This window comes from Eurytemora carolleeae, unplaced genomic scaffold (assembly GCF_000591075.1).
Source record: "Eurytemora carolleeae unplaced genomic scaffold, Eaff_2.0 scaffold476, whole genome shotgun sequence".
In the NCBI taxonomy this organism is placed as follows: domain Eukaryota; kingdom Metazoa; phylum Arthropoda; class Copepoda; order Calanoida; family Temoridae; genus Eurytemora; species Eurytemora carolleeae.
The window spans coordinates 132,216-158,066 of NW_019396367.1; the positions used below are offsets into that span (position 1 = coordinate 132,216).

Consider the following 25,851-nt stretch of genomic DNA (forward strand, 5'->3'; position numbering starts at 1 on the left):
CAGATTGCAAAGATATAGGGATTAGAAAACTTGAGTTCTTTTACGAAAAAAGATTTTCAATGTGAAAAAAAACACACTATGATAAGCATTTTTTAATTTTCTACATAAATATTTATAGTATTGATATTGAGGGCATATTTCTGTTTGAAAACTTGGTGGTTTCTCCAACAGAATTTTATATTTTCTCTATTTCACAAAATCCTTTTAAAGTAACAAGGTTTCCTGCTAAATCTTATTTTAAAACTTAATTTAATTAATAACAAGATTATCTAGAGGTAAAAGAGACTTTACAGAGGTAGATGTAATCATAGTTTAATTTCTTTGTCAATTCAAATAATGATAATATTCTCCTTTAAAGGGACTGTTAGGTGGGTATAGGCTGAAGCCTATAAATTTTAGGAGTTGATCGCGACCAATATTAGTTCTCTCTGTTGTCACTGTCTCGAGAAATTGATGTAAAATAATATATCATATTCAGAAAAGAAAAGAAAGGAACAAATCTAAAAAATTAGGATAACACAAAGGAAATTCCACCAATGGCCTTTCAGTATCTGGTCACAATGCTCCGTTGACTATATTAGCTATATATTAGTTTTTCTAGAACTTGGACATGCTTTTATTTCAGTTTCTCAGGTAGAACTAATATTCCCTTTAATTTTATCTTAATAGTCCCTTTAAAGGGACTATAACCTCATTCTAAGTTACCTTTGATTTAAAATGGGGCATGACCAATTCACAACAGTACTTTTAAAAGGCGTGTCTGGTCAAAACTGAATAAAGTATTCATATGTCTCTCTCAGATAAAACCGAAATATCCGAATTCAACACTTTCAAATCTAGAAAAACGACAATATTTAATTATTGTTAATAAAGGTGTAAAGGGTATCGGGTATGTCGCTTTTAAAAGTTTTTTTTTTTATAAATTATCGTCACTTTAAACCTTTTGGTGTAAACTATCGAGAAGAAAAATAGTTCTTAAACTTTCCTAAAATCTAATAAAGTGAATATTTGCAAATTAATTTTATTACATATCATGTTGTAAGTAGGTTTCTTTTATATTAATCCTTCGTTTCCTTATTGTGATTTAAACTTACATTTTTTAGATATTTTACCTTAATTATTTTAATTGTAATATTTTCGTTTGAACTGGAGATGGTCAACCCTGACCGAAATGTATTTTCAAAAAATGTGGAAATAACATCTATTTTATTTACTTAGTAACACCACATTTTCAAGGTAAAAAAGAATAAGCCCCCCCNCCCCCCCCCCCCGTATGGACCCCATAAACCTCCTTTTTATACCAGGCTTCGCTATAAGTATAATCCATGTTAATCTTTATATTTAAAAACTTAAATCTCCTCTTGTGATTAAATCTTCCAACAAGTAGATACAACATTTGAAAAAGTGTGTCTCCGTCATGAATTTAATCTGGATCGATAATGGAATTTGTCCCAGCTTGTCCAGTGTATTGTCCCAGCTTGTCCAGTGTATTGTTCCAGCTTGCAAAGGGTATTTGTACCTGCTTGCCAAAAGTATTTGCCCCAGCTTTCCAAGGGTATTTGTCCCAGCTTGCCAAGTGTAGTTGTTCCAGCTGCAAAGGGTATTTGTCCCTGCTTGCCAATGGTATTTGTCCCTGCTTGCCAATGGTATTTGTCCCAGCTTGCCAAGGGTATTTGTCCCAGCTTGCCAAGTGAATTGGATCCAGGAATTTGTCCTAGCTTGCAATGGGTATTTATACCAATTTGCCAAGTGTATTTGTCTCAACTTTCCTAGTGTATTTGTCCCAGTTTGTCAAGGGTACTTGTCCAGGCTTTCCATGGGTACTTGTCCGGGCTTTCCATGGGTATTTTCCCCAGCTTGCCAAGTGTAGTTGTCCCAGCTTTCCAAGGGTATTTGTCTCAGCTTGCCAAGTGTATTTGTTCCAAATTCCCAAAGATATTTGTCCCAACTTGCAACGGGTATTTATCCCAGCTTGCCAAGGGTTAATTTCCCAGCTTTCCAAGGGTATTTGTCCCAGCTCGCAAAGGGTTTTGGCCCAGCTTGCCAATGGTGTTTGTCCCAGCTTGCAAAGGGTATTTATCCCAGTTTGCCAAGTGTAATTTTCCCAGCTTGCCAATGGTATTTTTCTCAGCTTGCCAAGAATATTTGTCCCAACTTGCCAAGGAAATTTGTCCCAGCTAACCAAGTGTATTTGTACCAGCTTGGTAAGGATACTTTCCAGCTTGCCCTTGCTATTCGTCCCAGCTTGCCAGGGGTATTTGTCCCAGCTTGCTAATGGTATTTGTCCCAGCTTGCCAAGGGTAGTTCTCCCAGCTTGCAAAGTGTATTTGCTCCAGCCCCCCAGCTTGCCAAGTGTATTTGTCCCAACTCGGCCAAGATATTTTTCCCAATTTGCCAAGAGAATTTATCCACGCTTGCTGTGGGTGTTCGTCCCATCTTGCTGCGGGTGTTCGTCCCATCTTGCTGCGGGTGTTCGTCCCATCTTGCTGCGGGTGTTCGTCCCATCTTGCTGCGGGTGTTCGTCCCATCTTGCTGCGGGTGTTCGTCCCATCTTGCTGCGGGTGTTCGTCCCATCTTGCTGCGGGTGTTCGTCCCATCTTGCTGCGGGTGTTCGTCCTATCTTGCCGAGGGCACTTTTTATTTTTCCTCTAAACTCCATGCAAAGAATATTTTTACATACAATTGGCTGCGGCGCTCGGCCCAGACCTGCGGTCAAGACCAGACTGTTGGTAGTACACAAGATGTGTTCAGGGATTAAGATTTTGCCGCCTTTATACCAATATTACCGACCTATGATTCTTAACGTCCCTAGGGACAGTTATGTAAAACAACCACCCGTTCTGCGAAGTTTTCAGAAAAAAATTTGCGCATTTTCATCTCAAAAGACGATAAAATTGTGTACAACAACTTTTTCGGGAAATTAAAATTTTACTTCACAACGGGTTTTCTCGACCAATTTTGTCTACAAAACATCCCTCGCTGCGCTCTGGATGCTTTATAGGCAAAATTGGTCTTGTAAACCCTTGGTAAAGTAAAATTCCCCTAACTTCCCTGTAAAGTAGTTGTAAATAATTAAAAATGGCTCCTTATAAAAATCATAACTTTATCTTTTCTAAAAAGCCCCTGAAAGAAACTGATATAAATTTTCTCCGATATTGTCCTGGATTGAAACGAATTTCAATGGAAATAAATTACAATTTGTTCAACAAGGTTTCACATTCAATATCCATAGATATTACACTAAACTAGTCAGAAGGAAAAGTTGAAATTCATGTGACATTACTAGTATGACTTTGTGACCTAGTGGCTTCTTTAGTTTTGATTTTATGCAAAGTATGAAAAAAGAAGAATTTATTCGATTACATTCTAGAAATTTTTCTCAACATTGCAGCCCTTGAATTGATTGAAAACGTATAAGATTTCAATCTTCCGTAAAAGGAATTGAGTTTTTGCCACAAACTCTGATTTTCTAATCTCTATATCTTTATATACAAATGTCGCAGACCTTAGATTTTTCAAACTATTTATACTTATAGATAAAGTAATCTAAGTTTGAAATATCAAAGGTTTGCACCATCAGGTTGCAAAGATATTGGGATAAGAAGATTTGAGTTTGTGGCAAAAACTCAATTCCTTTATACACATTTATGAACGATATATCCTTCTTTTCTGGCTATAAATGTATACATGTATAAATGTCGCCACTTGCGCTTTTATGCTAAAATTAATAAATAGAGCCGCTCGCGGTTTTATGCTAAAATTAATAAATATAGCCGCTCGCGGTTTTATGCTATTCAAGCGATGAACTTTTCAAGTATGGGTCACTTTAAATTGTGTCTAAAATCCCTTTAAATAATTGACACAAATTTAGTTCCGAGTTTTAATTTGATAATACATGGAAGGTGAAGGTTTTCTTTTATTGAATTTTGTAACTCTTAAATCAATTAAATAGAACTTAGAGATTTCATTAAAAATTAATCAATTAAAAACTAAAACAAAAGAAAGAGAAGTTTTTTAATAGTATTATCTTGCAGTACATTATTACCTTGCAGTACATTTATGCTTGGAATACATTATTACCTTGCAGTACATAATTAGCTTGGAGTACATTATTACCTTGCAGTATATTATTACCTTACAGTACATAATTAGCTTGGAGTACATTATTACCTTGCAGTATATTATTACCTTGCAGTACATTATTACTTTGCAGTACATTATTATTTTGATGTACATTATTACTTTGCAGTACATTTTTACCTTGCAGTACATTATTACCTTGTTTACTAATAATGTGCGTGGAGTCTGATAAGTCAATAAGGCTTCTGTTCTTACCTTTTTTTTTACCCATTAAATAGATTTTTTTTTGCAACCAGGTGTCGTAGACCATTGATATTTCAAACATATGAATTCTGTATGAAATATTCTAAGTTTGAAATATCAAAGGTTTACATTATTAGTTTACGAAGATGTAAGAACTAAAAAATTTGAGTTTGTTGTGGAACTCTGATTTCCTGTATTTTCCTTTTTTCTCCCCTCACCACCAAGATTTAGACCATGGATTAATTACCAAACATACATCCTGTAGGTCTTGCTAAATAAAATGTTGTAATTCAACATTTTGCAAAAAGATTAAAATGTCTGAATTTCTGAAGTTTGAAGAAAAAGCTAATTCCCTGCAGATTTACAGATTCTGGTGTAGCTTAATTATGCAAAGGTTATTAGCCAACTTTAATGAAATATGAAAGAGAACTAAAGTTTAAAGTGTCAGCCATTTGTTTTATCTTAACTAGACACAATGATACAATGATACAATGATACAATTATACAAGGATACAATGATACAATGATACAATGATACATGATACAATGATACAATGATACAATGATACAATGATACAATGATACAATGTTACAATGATGCAATTATACAATGATACAATTATACAATGATACAATAATACAATGAGTCAATGATACAATGATACAATGATACAATGAAACAATTATATAATGATACAATGATACAATAATACAATATTGATACAATGATACACATGATACACATGATACAATGATACAATGATGCAATGATACAATGATACAATGATACAATGATACAATGATACAATGATACAATGATACAATGATACACATGATACAATGATACAATGATACAATGATACAATGATACGATGATACAATGATACACATGATACAATAATACAATGATACAATAATACAATGAGTCAATGATACAATGATACAATGATACAATAATACAATGAGTCAATGATACAATGATACAATGATACAATGACACAATGATACACATGATACAAGGATACTAATATAAAATGATACAATTATACAATGATACAATGATACACATGATAAAATGATACAAGGATAGAATTATACAATCATACGTACAATCATACAATCATACAATGATAAAATGATACAATGATACAATGATACAATGATACAATGAAACAATTATATAATGATACAATGATACAATGATACAATATTGATACAATGAATTTGATACAATGATTTTCCTGTGGAAGGGGCTTTTAATGCCCCCCCCCCTGAAATCCATCCCTGATAAAGAATAGAAAAATCATTCAAAACCCTTCCCTATCTCCGAGGGTAAGATTGAACTAAATTTTTGGACGGATCTAAATACAGTTACGTAAAGAACTTAATTGACATGCATCGGAGAAATTATAGATTATCGATGTTTAATCATGTTTATAGAATGTATATTATTTACACGCATATTTATAGCATTTATATTATGTACATGCATATTTATAGCATGTATATTATGTACACACATATTTATAGCATTTATATTATGTACATGCATATTTATAGCATGTATATTATGTACACACATATTTATAGCATGTATATTGTGTACACAAATATTTATATCATGTATCAGTTGAAACACAACAATCTTTTTGTAACATTTTATTCATAAACAAATTGTTTCATGCTTTTATGCAATCAATGTATATTATGTGCACACATATTTATAGCATGTATATTATGTACACAAATATCTATAGCATGTATATTATGTACACACATATTTATAGCATGTATATTATGTACACGCATATTTATAGCATGTATATTATGTACACACATATTTATAGCATGTATATTATGTACACGCATATTTATAGCATGTATATAATGTACACACATATTTATAGCATGTATATTATGTGCACACATATTTATAGCATGTATACTATGTACACACATATTTATAGCATGTATATTATTTACACACATATTTATAGCATGTACATTATGTACACACATTTATATAGCATGTTTATTATTTACACACATATTTATAGCATGTATATTATTTACACACATATTTATAGCATGTATATTATGTACACGAATATTTATAGCATGTATATTATGTACACGCATATTTATAGCATGTATATTATGTACACACATATTTAAAGCATGTATATTATGTACACGCATATTTATAGCATGCAAATTTTTTACACACATATTTATAGCATGTATATTATGTACACGAATATTTATAGCATGTATATTATGTGCACGCATACTTATAGCATTATGTTCACGCATATTTATAGCATGTATATTATGTACACGAATATTTATAGCACGTATATTATGTACACGCATATTTATAGCTTTTATATTATGTTACACACATATTTATAGCATTTATATTATGTACACGCATATTTATAGCATGTATATTTTGTACATGCATATTTATAGCATGTATATTATGTAAACACATATTTATAGCATGTATATTATGTACACGCATATTTATAGCATTTATATTATGTACACTGCATATTTATAGCATTATGTACACACATATTTATAGCATGTACATTATGTACACACATATTTATAGCATGTATATTATGTGCACTTATATTTATAGCATGTACATCATTTACACGCATATTTATAACATGTATATTAAGTACATGCATATTTATAGCATGTATATTATGTACACACATATTTATAGCATATATATTATGTACACGCATATTTATAGCATTATGTGCACACATATTTATAGCATGTACATTATGTACACACATATTTATAGCATGTATATTATGTGCACTTATATTTATAGCATGTACATCATTTACACGCACATTTATAGCAATTATATTATGTACACGCATATTTATAGCATGCATATTATGTACACGCATATTTATAGCATGTATATTATGTACGCATATTAAAGTTTGATACAAAATATACTTTTTCTCTTACAAGCAGTAATTAGAAGAAGTTCTAACTTGACATAATTTTTTTATTCTGGATCATAGAGATAAATAACACTACTGCTCTTATTCATTACTCGATTGTTACAATACATTTGCTCTGAAGGATTTGAGCCTTTGCAAAATAAATCGAATTTTCCAATTCATATTTCTTTGCAAGCTGATGGCTTAAGCTTTTGATATTTTAAACCTAGATTATTTGATCTATCAGAGCTGAAAGCTTTAGAATGAGATATCCTTAATCCCGATTACTTAATCTGAGTATCCAATGGACACACTTTTGATTTTCTTCTTTTACCGTTATTTTTTTAATATAGTGGAGAAAAATAAAAAACCGGTTTTTAAAATTTGAGAGTTCCTCCCGTTTCTGTATATTAATCTTGAATGGCGCTCAATATTTCAAATTTATCGGCTTCATATACGCAACTCTGATTGGTTGAATTTTATACACTTTTTAGGATACAAGTAGAAGATTAGGTTATTCTCGATATTAAGAAAGAGAGAGGATCAAGCATTAATCTCGATATCCACTATTCTAAAGTTTTCAGCTCAGAATTCATAGTAAACTAAAATAAATATGGTGTTTCTAAGAATGTACATTTACTCTATAACACCCCCCCCTACCAAGGCCCCATCTTATATTTCTAGAAAAATATTATACGTATTTTGTTTTAGAATAAAGAATGGTTTGTCTGCTAAAAGTTGATCATTTTCTACGCATTGTACAGAGAGAAAATTACACTGAAACTCGTGTATGATACGTACATGCATTCTATTATCATATTCATGTACATAAGGGTTGGTCGATTGGCCCACTTTTTCATTTGCGACCTAGAGGGGCAGTTGGCAAAGTTGGTCAGAACTATTATCGGTAGGTTTATATTTTTTTCGCGCGCGTACCATTTTCGCGAGGCCTTTTTCGCAAAAAAGTAACTTGTAAGACCGAAAAGAAATTCTCCAAAATATGTCAACAAGGCTGTAAAAAGATCCGCCTTAAAACACTGAATTCAGAAAAGTTTATTTGAGTCGGGGCTCACGCTCTCCTCATTAGTTTATTTCAGCCGGGGCTCACGCTCTCCTCATTAGTTTATTTGAGTCGGGGCTCACGCTCTCCTCATTAGTTTATTTGAGTCGGGGCTCACGCTCTCCTCATTAGTTTATTTGAGTCGGGGCTGACGCTCTCCTCATTAGTTTATTTCAGCCGGGGCTCACGCTCTCCTCATTAGTTTATTTCAGCCGGGGCTCACGCTCTCCTCATTAGTTTATTTGAGCCGGGGCTCACGCTCTCCTCATTAGTTTATTTGAGCCGGGGTTCACGTTCTCCTCATTAGTTTATTTGAGCCGGGGTTCACGTTCTCCTGATTAGTTGGACTTGTGACGCCGACCTATAGGATGAACAGAGGACTAAGTGAACCTTTTATATTTGCAAATTTAGTTTTAGAAAAAGAGAACTGTTTTCGGTATTTTAGAGGTGTCGCTTAGTATAAGATGTAAAGTAGAAGAGAAATAAAATAAAATATAACATTATATTTAATTACATCTTAAAATCTGAAAAAAGATTACCATTTATTTTTAAGAAAAGTTTTGTTGATTTAATGAAACTAAATTGATTCTAGAAACAGAATCAAGTTAAAGTTTTAATTACAGTTTCAGGATTTATTTAATACCACCGATTTGTCCGATTTAAAATAATATTTTAAAAGTTTTAAAAGAGGTTTCTTTTTTGCAGTGGCATACGAATTTTCGTTAACCTATTTTCCCAAAACTGTATCTTCCTTTTGCCTAACATATAGGGTTACTTACAAAGGATAAGACTTCAGAGACAACTGTACGCAATTTATATTTTCTGTTTTTTTATATTAATGATTTCCTGCACCTTTTTTTCTTTGATAAACCATTAAAAGACTAAATTTATGGCGTCTTAATTCAAGAATGATGTGTAGTGAATCCATGGATCAATCGTTGTCTTTTGTGTCTAAAGGATGAAATATTTTTTTTGATATCACTTTAGGGCAATATATGATCCAATAAAAGTCCCAAAGATATAACCCTCTGCCAGCTTTGTTTTAAAGTCAATTAACTATATGTTATAATTTGAATTTTTGGTTGGAGAGGTATATTGGCAGTAACGATAAATTTAAGTTGATTTGTGTTCAAAACTCCCTTTCTAAAGAGCCATTGATAACTATAGGCTTTGACCTCCTTATTTTAACTTGGTTTTTGTCACAAACTCAAATTTTCTTATCTCTATATATATCGTTGCAACCTGATGGTTAACCTTTATTATTTCAAACTTGATCTACTATATGTAGTTAGAAATAAAAAAGTCTACGGCATTGGGTCCACAAAAAAATAATTGTTTAAAAGATCTGAGCACATTCAGTTTTGTTCATTCATATTTTCTTTATTTTCTAAGTAATTCACTAGTTTCATGTTAAAATAAACCTTAAAACATTAACAGGGTTTTCATTTTTAGTTGAAAAGTAATTTTGTTTAAGGTTCTTAAATACTTAAGTGCTTACAATTTCTACATTCATAATTGAAGAAGGTTAAAACTGTTTCTAAATAGCTTTTTCACTTTAAAATTTAATCTTTTTGTTGAGAGTAGCAATAAATTCCTATATTTTCTAGTTTTATTCTAAATAACAGATTTAATCATTTAAAAAAAGTGATTTTAAACCACAAACATTGGTTAAGATATTCAATAACTTTATTTTCAAGCAAAAGTTTACCTGCTCCCCCCCCCCTCACCCTTAACAATAAATTCCCATCTCATGCCTAAGTGCTCCCTGGAAAGAATAAGTTGACAAAATTTTCTGGAAAACTTTCTCAATTTCAAATATATAGTATTCAAAATTGAAATCAGTTCTAAAAACCTTTTTCTCCAGAAGAAGAGGAGAAAGGCAAAGTTTTAGGAAAAATAGTGATTAAACTAAAGTTAAATTTTTTTGGGGGGAAATTCATATCACCTCCTGGGATCAAGGTTTTATTTAGAAAATACTTTTATATTTTTGAAAATATAAACAGGATATCTTTATATTTTTGAAAATATAAACAGGATATCTTTATATTTTTGAAAATATAAACAGGATATCTTGGAAATATTTACAAAGAGCTCAGATTATAAACGTGGGAATTTATATCAGTCAGAACTTTTGTGTTGTGAATCGATCTCGGTATCTTATGCACATCTACGGATTAATTAATTAATTAATTAAATTCTTCTTCGATATCCCGTAATGATCATATCTTGTAAGAATAATTCTAATAGAAGGATCAAGGATCTATCCTCAAATTTAAAAGTTCACATATGGATATTGAGATCAGGCGTTCAAGATTAACGATACTCATAAATTCCGGTCTCTCGTGACATACTGATTACTGAGCCTCTAATGCAAACTAAAATGTAAATCATATATGTTGAGCCTCTGAGTATAGCAAAATCAAGATTTATTTAATTTATAATTTAAAGAATGAAAACTCTAAAACAGATTAACTTTTGAAAACTGTCAAACTATTTTAATTGTTTTGAGAACTAATCAATCCTTCTCTGCATTCTTTATAAGCAACTCAAAATATTTCCGAGAGGAAAATATGTTTAAAATATCTTAGAAAATTGTATAATGTATACCCATGAGTTTTTCAGTAAAATAAAATTTTCTAATCCTTATATCTCAACAACTTGATGGTGCAAACCTTTGATATTTCAAACTTAGATTATTTGATCTACCAGAATTCATAGTTTGAAATATCTAAGGTCTATGACACTGGGTTGGAAAGATTGGAAAGAAAATTTGAGTTTGTGGAAAAGACTCAAATCCTTTTCTGAAAATATTTTAGAACTTGGTCAGTTTTTTTTCATAGAATCTACAACATTTTCTTAATTTTTCTTAGAAAGAGTATAATAAGGGCATAAAGAGAAACTACAAAGAACCTCTAAATAATGGAAAAATTGTGTCACCATAAATTTGTGTCGTTTTCCGTTTTTAAAAAGCTTCCCAGCACCTAAAATGTTATAGGGGTAGGCTTGGGACTAATGACATGTTGTGTTTGAAATAAATTTCTAAAATGTAACCAAAACTTGCTTTTTTCATACTTGGACATAAAATCAAAACTAGAGGAGCTACGAGGTTAAAAAGTCGTACCAGTGATGTTGCATAAATTTTACCATCTCCTTCTGTCTCCTTCAGTGCAAGAATTGACCAAATAAACCGGTATTAGAATAAACCAACCGGGCTTTAGGAACATCTTTGAGCGACAAAACATACTAAGTTGTGTCCCTGATCTCAAAAATGGGGAAAGTAAGAGCTTTTTATAATCCGGGAACAATCTCTTTTAGGAGGAAAATATAAAGGAATATATCTCTGTATTGTTAATTAGAGCTGAGTCTTATGAAGGTATGAGTAAACAATATACCTTTAATGTTTGTTCCTCATCCTATTCTTACAAAACAAATAAGAAGAATAATGTTTAATTATTCCTATACATAAAAGTTGAGAGACAAACTAAAAATCGTCTTGAAAATCGTTAGTTAATAAATGAGTGTATATTGCACAAGTTTGTTTGTCAAATAATGTTTTATTAAAAATGTTGTCTACCTTCTATAAAATTGCTGGAAATTTAGACAATTTTGATTATCTTATAACTATTATTGAAACTTGGACAAATATTTTAATATCTCCGCAAATTTTTAAGAAACAAATTAGTTGACAACATTTCCGAAATTCCGAAAAATTATGTGCTTTTTTGATGTCAATTGTTTTAACTTGAATATTAATGAGATTAGGATTACCAAATGGATATACACCATATACAGATCTGGTAAACCAGTTTCCACCAGAACCTGGATATACACTAAATACAGATCTGGTAAACCAGTTTTCTTCAGAACCTGGATATACACTATACAGATGTGGTAAACCAGTTTCCACCAGAACCTGGATATTCACTATATACGGATGTGGTAAACCAGTTTCAACCAGAACCTTGATATACACTACACAGATCTGGTAAACCAGTTTCCAACAGAACCTGAGCTGAAAACTTTAGAATGTGATATCCTTAATCCCGATCTTTTAATTAATCTGGAGATTAAATTCATGAGGAAAACAAGCAATATTTAATCTGGAGATTAAGAAAAGAGTGGATCAAGCATTAATCCCAATATCCACCATTATAAAGTTCCCAGCTCTGGATATACACATACAAATCTGCTAAACCGGTTTCCACTAGAACTTGGATATACACTATATACAGATATAGTAAATCAGTTTCAACCAGAACCTGGATATACACATACATAGATCTGTTTAAACAGTTTTCTTCAGAACCTTGCTATACACTATTTATTGATCGGGTGAACCAGTTTCAACCTATATTCAGGTCAAGTAAACCAGTTTCCACCAGTAAAAATGGAAATACTAAATAAATAAAGAAAACTGAATAGATAAATAGAATATTTTAAAATTTCAATATACGAGATATAACATTTCAATTTGCGTTGAATACTTTTTAGTAATGTGTGGTAATCTACAACTTTTTAGAATGTTGGTAGAAAAAGCAGTTTGAATAACTATCTATTGTATTTGTAAAGAAAAAACAAAAACCGAACGTAGATGGATTTTATTGAGTTGAGTATTACATATTAAAATAGTTAAAATCAAATTGTGCTTTTAGTCAAATTTCGCACTATTTAAATTGGAAGACGACTTTTATGCAATCTTTTTACTTATTTTAAGGCGCTCCAATGTACAGACAATGTCGTCTTCATAGCGATGGACACTCAAAATCCTCATATGACGTAACTGATTATTGGCGGAAATTATAGTGACAACGTTGCTGGTGAGAGGGGGGAAAGGATTAATTCTTCGCTTTTCTGCGCGTCTAGAGTATCTAATCTTAATAAACAACCTTGGTGTACGTACTTCTAGCTCATGGTACTTTTTAAAACCAGAACTTTAGTTTAACAGTCGTCTTCCTTTTCCAGAGTTTTATAATCCCACTTGAACTACTCTGACATTCTTACCTTGACATATGGACCTACTGCTCCGAAGAATGGAATAGTTCTTCTAACTGTCGGATCCTAAATTTTTTAATTCACTTCAAGCTAGGGACTGTAAGCGTAATTTCAAGTGACCCTTCATGCAAAAATGGCAATGCTCGATTCACAAGCTTTGTCTGATCTTAAGTATTAATTAGGTATCAATGTTTATAATCTTGATAACAGATAATTTTCAATTGTGGTTTCTCTACGAAGTGACTTGTGCATTTCTACAGCAGGAAAACAAATATAAACGACTAGAATGAAACACATTTAAAACTAGAAAAACGACAATATCGCCCACATTATTGATAAGATAAAGATTTTCATGGTACTGTTGTGAATTAGGCATTGTCATCTTTGTATGGAGGGTCACTTAAATTTACGTGAGCGTAATTTAAAAATAGAGACATACTCAATTCACAATGGACCCTTTAAACCTTTCTCTGATCAATAATGTGGAAGATATCTTGAGAAGTAATTTATTCTGGCAATTTTCTCCATGTTTCTGATCAGATGCGCACGTTACTCTATAGAGAAACCACAATTAAACATAGTCCGGTTAATGCATTCTTGAATAGACAAAGGTTTAAGGGGTACCATTGTAAATCGTACATGCCACTATATAAAAGGAGTGGTACGTCCCTTTAGCTTCCTCTTTTTGTGTGACTTTTGCGCGGAACCTTTCCGAGACCAATTTATTTGTTATCGGTTAGATAAGTTCAAGATAGAATAATTATGGGAAACTAATGCCATATAACATGGTGTAGATAAATCGTAATATAGCTTTAAAGGACAATTTACCTTTTTTATAATTAGGATAACTTCAACTAAGTCTATTTTACCGCAAAAGATATATTACTGGGAGTCCAAACGTTAAAAGATCTCATCCAAATATTAATTTAGTAAAACAAATATAAATATTAAATTACGTTTGTGTGCATTTTTAAATATTTATTGTAGATTAAATCAACGAATAAGAAGGTATATGGAAAATATAACGAATGGGCCATCCAAAGTCTTTTATTACGAAAAATTTCAATGTACTGATTATCATTAAATTTGGGCTGACATGGAATCGTTCCGTATCAATATAAGAAGACGTATATGATGCTTTAAACTTTATTAAGCAGAAATCTGATACAAGTTATTCCTAAAGTTTAGATAATTTTCGTCATCAGAAACATCTTTGAATGGTAAGATAAACTTAGTTATAATTATTTGTTTTACCTCTGTATCAATCATTTGGTTTAGTTGTCCGCTAATTGTACGCTTTAACTCAGGACCTGATTCATGCAGTTGCCTAGATAATAGATTCATGCAGTTGCCTAGATAATAGATTCTTACAGTTGTCTAGATAATAGATTCATGCAATTGCCTAGATAATAGATTCATACAGTTGCCTAGATAGTAGATTCATGCAGTTCCCTAGATAATAGATTCATGCAGTTGCCTAGATAATAGATTCATGCAGTTGCCTAGATAATAGATTCATGCAATTGCCTAGATAATAGATTCATACAGTTAGTTGCCTAGATAATAGATTCCAGTTGCCTAGATAATAGATTCATGCAGTTGCCTAGATAATAGATTTATACAGTTGCCTAGATAATAGATTCATACAGTTGCCTAGATAATATATTCACAGTTGTCTAGATAATAGATTCATGCAGTTGCCTAGATAAGATATTCATAGAGTTGCCTAGATAATAGAGTCATGCAGTTGCCTAGAAAAAAAACACGCATTTGCTTAGACAATAGACTGATTCTGTCAATTGTCTGTATATAAAGAGAGAGCTAAACTTCCATTCTTAAAACTTTTTTGGATAAATTAGACTCAGATTTTAAAATGGAAATAATAATTTAAACTGTAAGTATCTAGTGAACCAATAGTGTACAACACACAGTGTATACTATACAGCAACAAGTTTTTGTTTAATTATTTATTAACTAATTAAAATAATGTCATGTCACTAATTAAAAGTATAGATTTAACTACCTCAAATAACATGAAAGAGCAACAAAAGGTTTCTGATTAAGAAATGTCAAAAGAAAAGGTTCTTTAAAAAATGTTGTTCTGCTAAAAACCGTTTTCAAAATAACTTAAAAACATAATTTAAATGTTAACAAAAAGGACAATTCCTTTTTAATATTCAGTCCAACCAAGGAGAATATGGGAATATGGTTCTAAAAATGGAATAACATGGTTTTAAAAATGGAATAACAAATGGTTCTAAAAATGAAAACCTGAACCTGAAGCTTGATATATATGCACTGCAGTGTGAATAAAATATACCAAACATGGAATAAGATATGGTTCTAAAAATGGAATAACATATGGATCTAAAAATGGAATAACATGGTTCTAAAAATGGAATAACATATGGTCCTAAAAATGGAATAACATATGGTTCTAAAAATGGAATAACATGGTTCTAAAAATTGAAAACCTGAACCTGAAGCTTGATATATGCACTGCAGTGTGAATAAAATATACCAAACATGGAATAAGATATGGTTCTAAAACTGGAATAACATATGGTCCTAAAAATGGAATAATATATGGTTCTAAAGATGGAATAACATATGGTTCTAAAAAGGGAACAACATGGTTCTAAAAATGGAATAACATGGTTCTAAAAATGGAACAACATGGTTCTAAAAATGAAAAGACGCACTCCTATTATTTTACCTGAGTCCTGCTAACAGAGCCATGTTGGTGTTTGCCAAAGCAGATTTTTTCTCTCTACTCTCGCGTTCAAACTTCTTCTTTGTAAACCTTTTAAAATAAGAGTTTGATGCAAATAATTGGTTTCTTTTTGCAGAAAATATCTTAACATTTCATTATTTGTGGAAAATATCGAAAATATCGCAATTTTTTTTTTGAAAATTATTTAAGAATTAACAAACATTTGATCCCGGAACACAGTTTAGAAAAATCACGAATCTAGTCTGGTATAGGTAAAATAAGGCATAAGGGAGTAAATATTTGCTTTTTGCCTAACAAAATGTAAAGCAGCCTCATACCAACATAGTTTGTTTGTCTTAAAACGTCGGAGGGGGGGGATTCTCAATTTATTTCTTTTGTTAAAGGATTTTATCGTTCTTCCTGATTTTTTTTCTGAAAAGAATTTTACGACAGAGAAGAATAGAATTGAATAAAAGCAGAAAGATTAAATTATGTTGGAATAAGGAAAAATTATTCTAAAATTAAATCTTTTATCCTGCATTATACTAAACCTTTTCATATTCTGTATTATGTAAATACTTATTTTTTTACACTAAACCTATCTCCTGTATTCTTTACACTAATTCTATCTCCTGTATTCTATATTCTGTATTCTTTACACTAATCCTATCTCCTGTATTCTATATTCTGTATTCTTTACACTAATCCTATCTCCTGTATTCAATATTCTGCATTCTTTATCTCCTGTATTCTATTCCCTGGATTCTATACTCTGTATCCTTTACACTAAACCAATCTCCTGTATTTTAAATTCTGATTCAGGAAGGGTTTAAATCGTTGATTTGTACCGGTGGCAGACATTTCAACGACCCCGCAAACACAATAAGTTCGGTCCCAGGATTTTTGAATTGTAAATGTGAACTATTTTCGATAATTCTATAGAGGCATTTTTTTGAGGCTGGTCTTAAATTCTTCGTAAAAAATTTAAAACCATCTTCAAATTAAAAAAAAATTCTTCTAAATCCAATATTTTTACCTTCTAAAGCAATCTTGTATAAGTATAGAAGCGTATAGTTTTCCTACAGCTATCTCGGAGCCTATCCCTTCTCCAGACTGCGGTAATAGTAAATCTAAACAAATGTTAAACATTTTTATATCCAAGGAAAGGTGTTTCTTTTGTGTTTTGTTGTTTTTTCTTATTTCTTTTTTATAGTTCAGAGCTAAAAACTTTAGAATGGGATATCCTCCATCCTGATCGGTTAATTAATCTGCAGATTATTAACAAGTGGAGAACAAGGATTTTTTAATCTGGAGATTAAGAAAAAGAATGGAACAAGCATTAATCCCGATATCCACCATTTTTTTCGTATTTTTCAAAAGAAATACTCTTTTTTGTAAGCATTTGTCATTCTTGGAAAGACAACATGAGAAAGTTCCCAGCTCTGTACAATTTGTATATGTATGCACACTGTACACTTTAAAGTGTACAATACACACGTTATATAGTTTTATTACTTCAATGAAAATTAGTAATCTCATTCGTTTGTTTGTTTGTCTGAATATAACTCTTGAACCCATGAACCTAAATATTTTATTGGGGAACTCGTTAGAACCAAGCAAATGTTCTTTGCTTGGTAGTGCAGAGAAATAGAAAAAATCCAGGCAAAGCTGGGTTCTCAAGCTAGTTTAGTATGCATGAAAGAATAGTTTAAATGATCAACTTGTTCCATCCACCTAATCTTTTCTAGCCGCAGCGCGCAGCCCTTTCAACCGGTATAAAATATTTGTATTGTTTTACAACTTGTAGTATTCATTATTAGACTTCCTGTAAATAAGTTTAGCTTTAACTGTTGTTCTGTAAGTCGGCGATCATTCTCAAATTTTGACGGATTTTCTATTCGAATTTGCGCATTTTCAAAATATTTTTTTTTTCAATTTAGATGGTCCATAAACCTTGTCTTGTTAGGTCCCACACAACATTTGGGCGCAACCAGTACAGCCATTACGAAGTTTTTTCGATACAAACAGACAAACAAACAGATAGACAGTTCAGATAATTAAACCCTGTAGAATCAAAGATATTTGAACAACCAGGCTATAGGTACTCATGGGTACAGTATTAAACATATTGGCACATTTTAGCTTTGTAAAATGTTGAACACCCCTGGCTGCACAAACACATATGAAGAAGATTTATAAATATTCTCGGCTGAAAGGAAAGATAGGATTTAGAATTTACAAATATATTTCTGTAAAATGCAAGGAACAGGGCTCACCATAAACAAATATATATATTTTTATATATAATGTTAGAAGCAGGGTTCACCACTAACCAATATATATATTTTTATATATAATGTCAGAAACAGGGCTCACAATATAAAAATACATATTTTAACGATGAACGTAAGAAAAGGGTTCTCTAGGGTTAATTATGATTAATAAAGTTTTAAAGTAATGCAAAGACTGCAAAGAAGACACAGTAAGGTTTAGAAGTCGTCTTTCTACAGACTCATACTTTTAGTCCAACCATGCACATTGTACAATCCATACATCAATACAGATTTACTGTAAGTCCTGGAATACATTCTAGTCCTTTTATACTTCAGATAACTCACAGCTCTAAATCCAAATAAATATTTTAAACAATTCAAATGTTTATTTGACTCGAATGTTTAATAAATCACGCATTTTAAACTTTTCAAACCTTTGATATTTGTTTTGTGTAACCAGAGAGAATAGAATATACATTAGAGAGGAATTTAGAGAATCTCTCGGTATGAATTCTTTCAGTCCCTTTCAGCCTGAAAGAGAGTTCAAAGTGTACAAATTATGTAAATGTTCACAAATCATATGCAGTAGAGTACATTAATACTGTATGCTCCCTAGACTATCCATTTCAATTTCGAATTTTTTAATGCTGTTTATGAATAAACTTCATAATGATTTAGGTGAATAAAAAACATCATTTGATTTCAAGTTATAACGGACAATCATCGTTTGTAAAGTGAAAGGCATAGAGTCTATGTGAAATGATCATTGGTCAATTATGAAACCAGCCTATTTCATAATTTGGTTTTCTTTTAATATTAATTTCAGACTTTCTATAAAATGATATTCCAGGGCCCAAAAGGTTATATAGCATAAATATGTGAAGTACACCTGCAGTATGGAAACAGTACTACAAAATGGCCGTTTTACACTTTTTTCTAGAAAATTCTCCTCTAATATATATTCTATTCTCTTTGTGTGTAACCCTTTACTCCCTGCACATTGTATAAAGATGTTCGATGCTTGGCTTTATTAAAAGGGTAGATGTATAAAATCATATTTATATAAACAATTAACACCTAAACTGCCTGTCTCGAGATTGTGTGACCTACCCTTTTTGCACCTTCAACATTGACGGAGATATTGAGAAATTGGTCCAGATTACAATTTATTAAAAAATAACATAATTATTTAATATCTGTGTTAATTTTGACGTTACAAAGAAAAACGACCACATTTTGTAAAGCTCTCAAAAGACTTAAATCTTTTCAGACACTTTTTCATATTCCTCAAGTATTGGAAATTTTCAAGTTGTTTATTGTATGTTTATTGGGAAACTCCGTTTAAAAGAAATTCTATAAAATTATAAATAAAACCCTAAAATTATAAACCTATATATACGTTAGCATTTATATGACAAAACCATACAATTTGCTTCTAATATTGTTATCATTAGTTTTAGTTTGTTACCTAGCATTTTATCATTGGCCTGTTTCTTCCAGATATTTTTCATCGTTTTCCTACAAAAACTCTTCAATCAACAACACTATTTTTCAAGAAAAATTTAGCTAATGGAGTTAAAAATAAACACAGCTAAAAAAGTTAAAAATATAAATAACGCGTTGGTTTTTTTCTTTTCGGAAATTGTATTTTGAGCACAAAGGCCAAGTTTGCCTTGATATTTTAGAGGGGTAAATATTAAATGTCGATATTCAAAATTCAAGCGAATGTGAATATAACTAAGGTCAGGCTCCTAGAAACTATAGTTTTAACAAAACAATAACAATCATTGTTAGCCAAGGCCACGCTTGTAGCAAAATTAGATTAAATAGATCTATTTACTCCAATGTAACAACCCTGTCAATTCTAACTGGTTTTCATTTATAAAAATTCTAAGCAGCCGTAATTCGTCAAAGTAATAAACAAATTCTATCCTACGACCCTGACCTTAGTTCTAATCACATCGATTTAATCCATTAGCCGTAGAGTGTGAAATTAATTCACAGAAATATACAATGGAAATATATAAAACGTTAATTTAAAAAAATCTTCGAATGTTGAGTATTCTTATTCGAATGTACCTTTTACCGGCCAAATCCTCAAAAAAACGATTCAAGAAAATAATATTTTAAATGAAATAATTACGATTCAAGAAAATAATATTTAAATGAAATTAATCACGATTCAAGAAAATAATATTTTAAATAAAATTAATTATGATTCAAGAAAATAATATTTTAAATGAAATTAATTACGATTCAACAAAATAATATTTTAAATAAGACCATTACGATTCAAGAAAATAATATTTTAAGGGGGGGGAATACTTTGCAGGTAAAAACTTTATAGATGGAATATTGTCGTCGTAATTTCATTTGACCCTTTATTTCAAGAAGACATAATTCAAAAGGATATCAATTAAACCTTTATCTGATCAATCATGTAAAAGATATCGTCGTTTTTCTAGCTTAGCAATTGTTCAGATATTGCAAATAAGAAATGATTGTCATCCTAAGCCTTTTTTGCAAGCAAAAGGTTTTAGGATAAACTGCTGTGAACAGGACACTCTATAAACTGCTGTGAGTAGGACACTCTATAAACTGCTGTGAATATGACACTCTATAAACTGCTGTGAGTAGGACACTCTATAAACTGCTGTGAATAGGACACTCTATAAACTGCTGTGAATAGGACACTCTATAAACTGCTGTGAATAGGACACTCTATAAACTGCGGTGAATAGGACACTCTATAAACTGCTGTGAGTAGGACAGTCTATAAACTGCTGTGAATAGGACACTATAAACTGCTGTGAATAGGAGACTTTGTAAACTGCTGTGAATAGGACACTCTATAAACTGCTGTGAATAGGACACTCTATAAACTGCTGTGAGTAGGACACTCTATAAACTGCTGTGAGTAGGAGACTTTGTAAACTGCTGTGAATAGGACACTCTATAAACTGCCGTGAATAGGACTCTCTATAAACTGCTGTGAATAGGACACTCTATAAACTGCTGTGAGTAGGACACCTATAAACTGCTGTGAGTAGGACACTCTATAAACTGCTGTGAGTAGGACACTCTATAAACTGCTGTGAATAGGACACTCTATAAACTGCTGTGAGTAGGACACCCTCTTCATGAATGTGAAGCTACTTGAAATCATTTTTCCAGTTCCAATAAGCTTCAAAACATGAGTTTCCGTAAGCTTTCTCAAGCAATTATAATTTCGTGGAGTGATGAAAATAGTTACAGAAATTAAACCAAAAAATTTCTTTTCAAAAGTTATTGGACTGAAAAAGTAACAGAAAACGATAGGAAAACTGCAATAGATTCTTTTTTAAAGAAATTATCACAAAAATGACAGGGGGTGTTGATTCATTCATACAGTGATATCCAGGCATCTCTGAAAAAGGAAGACGACTTTATAGCAATACTTAAAGGGACCGTTCACTTATTTGGGTAATTTCAGGGTAAACTAAACAGCCTATTCGCTCTTGATTAGTAATAGTCTTACTTTTCAAAGACAACTGTGGCCGGAGAAAAAGTCGATTTTTCGTTCAGAATTCGAGCGCAAAGGGACGGTCCTTTTTCATAGACACTAATTGATGTTTTTTCAGCATGTTGTGAATCAAAATAAATTTCGAATATAAAATTAAACTGTAGTATCTAATCGTTAATTGTAAATGTCATTATTTTTATTTTTTTTTGTTTTTTAACTTTCTATTTCTAAAATAACACTATTTTATCGCATTCAAAATTATGTATTGCCTGTGTAAAAAGTTGAATTGGACGCGGCATGACAAATGGAAAGTTGTGCACATACGGGAAAAAAATCTACAAAATCTACGAACCAAAATACGAGTAATGATTAATTGATTGTCGTAGAGACGTCGTCTTTGTAAACATATTTTACATGTTTTAATACGAAAAACGTAAATTTCTTGCTAACTCAAATATCAAAAGTTTTCAGATTTTAGTACATAATAACGAACACATAATGACATTAAAATATAATAAATTTAAATGTTATTTGGCTGCTGTTACTGAAAAAAAAACATCAAATAGTGTCTATAGAGAGGGACCGTCCCTTTCCGCTCAAATTCTAAACGAAAAATCGGCTTTTTCTCCGGCCACAGTTGTCTTTGAAAAGTAAGACTATTACCAATCAAGAGCGAATAGGCTGTTTAGTTTACCCTGAAATTACCCAAATAAGTGAACGGTCCCTTTAATTGTAATTGATGTTATTACAAAGCAAAAAGTTTTTCTTTATTATATCACAAATAAAGTAAAATGGGTCTGTTTACACTGGAAAATTGCTATATCCCATGCACATTGTACTATTTAAAGTCATAAATTAAGTCTAAAAGTCGTCTTTCTGGTTATCACTGTAATAGAATTATTAATCGATTATTACTTTTTTATTTCAATCCAATGTTACTGTGATGAGAAAAATGGTTTTCTTGCAAATGTTAAGTGAACCCAGTACGAAAAGTCTGAGATCGAAACAAAAATGATACCAAAAAAATATGTGATTTGATTTTGGTTCACTTTCTACCGCCCCTTCGAATTCATTGAATTTCTCCATAAAGTTGTCCTCTCTTGGAAGATAATTTATTTGAATGTGTGGTGTAGGGTACACAGAACATGCTTAATGTTATTTCAGTGCTGGATCTCAAAGAAAAACTACTCTAATGAAAAACTAAACGAAAATAGTTTAAATTTTTTTTACCATCATTTGAAAATTTAAGTTTTTTTTAAAGTTGCTTTTGGCCGAAAAATTGTTTTTAACATTTTCGTTTTCATGAATTCAGATTTGAACCACAGTGTTTTTAAATTTCAAAGTTTAAAAAGTAAGAACGCGCTTAAAAACTAAACAAAAAATGTTCGTCCGTTTTTAGGTGCAATAATTTCCAAAACAAAATGAGAATAAAAGTTTGGTAAATAATGTTTTAAAAATTGAATTTCCCTAAATTAACGAGCTTAAAAAGTGCCTCGAACTTTTCTGATTTTTACTTTTGCCTGGACTGTAGTTTATATTGGTATATTGGAATCCTAGCTCTAAGTTAGGCTGAGGAAGATGAATCTGGAATGCAGCAACACAAATTCAATTTATTTTTCGCAATAATCCAAAGTTATGTTCGCAATAATGGGGTTGGCAACAAGGATTGAAAAATATCCAAATATCCTGTTTATCCTTGGTAGAAATATAAAAACCGGAGATAAAGTTGCAAAATATAAAATTTTCCAAGTTTTGGTAAAAATTCTGATTGAAGAGTTCCTGAGATCATCGTTAGCCTCATCCAGTGCTCCCTCCATCTTTATACTTAGAGAGGTTCTCACCAGAGCAAACAGTGTTGGTTTGAACTCTACTGTACCATCATCGTTTAGGGGCATATTCATTGCAACCAGGCGCTTACAGGCTACACGAGGGGGGCACAACTTACCAAATCCTAAAGATATTTAGATACCGTGAAAACCAAATAGTGATGGGCAAAAGCTTGCTTTTTTTCGAAAACTTTCAAGATCTTTGGCTTTTTATTTAGTTTCGTTAAAAGTCACAGAAATGTTGTAAATTTATTATTCTACAAAGGAATTAGGTCTTTGTAATAAACTCTGATTTTCTAATACCTATATTTTTTCCACCTGATGGTGTACACCCTTGATATTTTAAACATAGATTTTTTCATCTAACAGAAATCATAGTTTGAAATATCAAAGGTCTGCGACATTGGAATCCAAAGATTAGAAAATAAAACTTTGTTGCAAAGACTCAATTCCTTTATTGTTCAAATTTCAATCTGGAAAAAATGATTTCAGGATAAACCTTTTTCATAGTTCAATAAAAACAAACTTTAAAAAATACAGTTTTGAATTGTTGGAACCTTTACAATTTTTTATGGTGCCTTTTCAAAGTCCAAATGCCTAAAAGTTGTATTTCCTATTAACGATATAAAGCAGAATTAACGTAGTATTTTCTCTTTAACATTTCTAATATTTTACAGTCTACACATAGAGTTTAACCCTGAGATTTTACAGTTTACATTTAGAGTTTACCTCTGAGATTTTACAGTTTAAACATAGAGTTTACCCCTGAGATTTTACAGTTTACACATAGAGTTTAACCCTGAGAATTTACAGTTTACACATAGAGTTTAACCCTGAGATTTTACAGTTTACACATAGAGTTTACCCCTGAGATTTTACAGTTTACATATAGAGTTTACCCCTTAGAATTTACAGTTTACACATAGAGTTTACTCTTGAGATTCTACAGTTTACATATAGAGTTACCCCTGAGATTTTACAGTTTAAACATAGAGTTTACCCCTCAAATTTTACAGTTCACACTAAGAGTCAACCGCTCAAATTTTACAGTTTACAAATAAAGTTTACTCCTGAGATTTTACAGTTTACACATAGAGTTTACCTCTGAGATCTTAAAGTTTACACATAGAGTTCACCCCCCAGATTTTACAGTTTAAACATAGAGTTTAACCCCTTAGATTTTACAGTTAACACATAAAGTTTACCCCTCAGATTTTACAGTTCACACTAGGAGTTAACCCCTCAAATTTTACAGTTTACAAATAGAGTCTACTCCTGATATTTTGTGTGGTTATAAAGCTAAATATCTGCAGCATTCCTTTATCAGAAAGTTAAGAATACGACATTTTATAAATTTGCCCGATGTCTCTTTATATTTAAACTTAGGTGTACTTTAAAAATCGAGAGTAAAACTCAAACCCAAGCAATTTACAGAATGTTATCAATTTACAGAATGTTATCAATTTACAAAATGTTATCAATTTACAAAATGTTATCAATTTACAAAATGTTATCAATTTACAAAATGTTATCTGCCTTTCCTTTACAAAATTTGATTTCATAATCCCAACTTAGTTTAGACTATTTCTACTTTCCTTCTTATTCTAAAAAAAAACATTTTCTTTTGATAAAATTTGAATAAATTACCTAATGGAGGATTTATCTTACGAAGAAGAGTAACAACATCCATGTGTTTTATTTTTCCCTTTCCATCAGGATCATATTCAGACCAGAGGTTCACAAACTCATCCAGGTGATGTGCTCCTAAGGAGTTGAGTCTTTGCCACAACCTTCAATTTTCTAATCTCTAAATCTGTGAAACTTGATGGCTTAAACCTTTGATATGATATTGAGATTGAAATATTTAAGGTCTACGACATTTGGTTGCAGAGATATTGGGATTAGAAAATCGGAGTTTGTGGCAACTACTCAATTCCTTTGAATTAACTTTTTGTGTCTATCTTTTGTGTTTTGTGAAAATAGCTGAAACATTTCATTATAAAGGAATTGAATGTTTTTCACAGACTATGATTTACTAATCTAATTATATCTTTGCAACCCAATTTCGTAGATATTTTAAATTATGGATTCTGTTGGATCAAATAAACTGAGTTATCAAATGTTTAAACCATGATAGGTTGCAAAGATATATAGATTAGACAGGTTGAGTTTGTGTCGAAGACTCAATTC

The 25,851-nt window shown here is 31.3% G+C and overlaps 1 protein-coding gene across 1 annotated transcript in view; it reads right to left on the reverse strand.

Moving 5' to 3' along the window:
* Nucleotides 1-25,851, reverse strand: part of LOC111701830 (muscle calcium channel subunit alpha-1) — an 85,491-nt gene that overhangs the window by 25,641 nt on the left and 33,999 nt on the right. The window contains exons 20-26 of the mRNA XM_023473275.1: nucleotides 25,309-25,425; nucleotides 23,615-23,786; nucleotides 19,802-19,851; nucleotides 17,097-17,190; nucleotides 16,064-16,150; nucleotides 14,602-14,674; nucleotides 13,357-13,413 (exon numbers count right to left, since the gene is read on the reverse strand). Of these exons, the coding sequence (XP_023329043.1) occupies nucleotides 13,357-13,413; nucleotides 14,602-14,674; nucleotides 16,064-16,150; nucleotides 17,097-17,190; nucleotides 19,802-19,851; nucleotides 23,615-23,786; nucleotides 25,309-25,425 (650 nt within the window). The remainder of the gene's footprint in view (nucleotides 1-13,356; nucleotides 13,414-14,601; nucleotides 14,675-16,063; nucleotides 16,151-17,096; nucleotides 17,191-19,801; nucleotides 19,852-23,614; nucleotides 23,787-25,308; nucleotides 25,426-25,851) is intronic.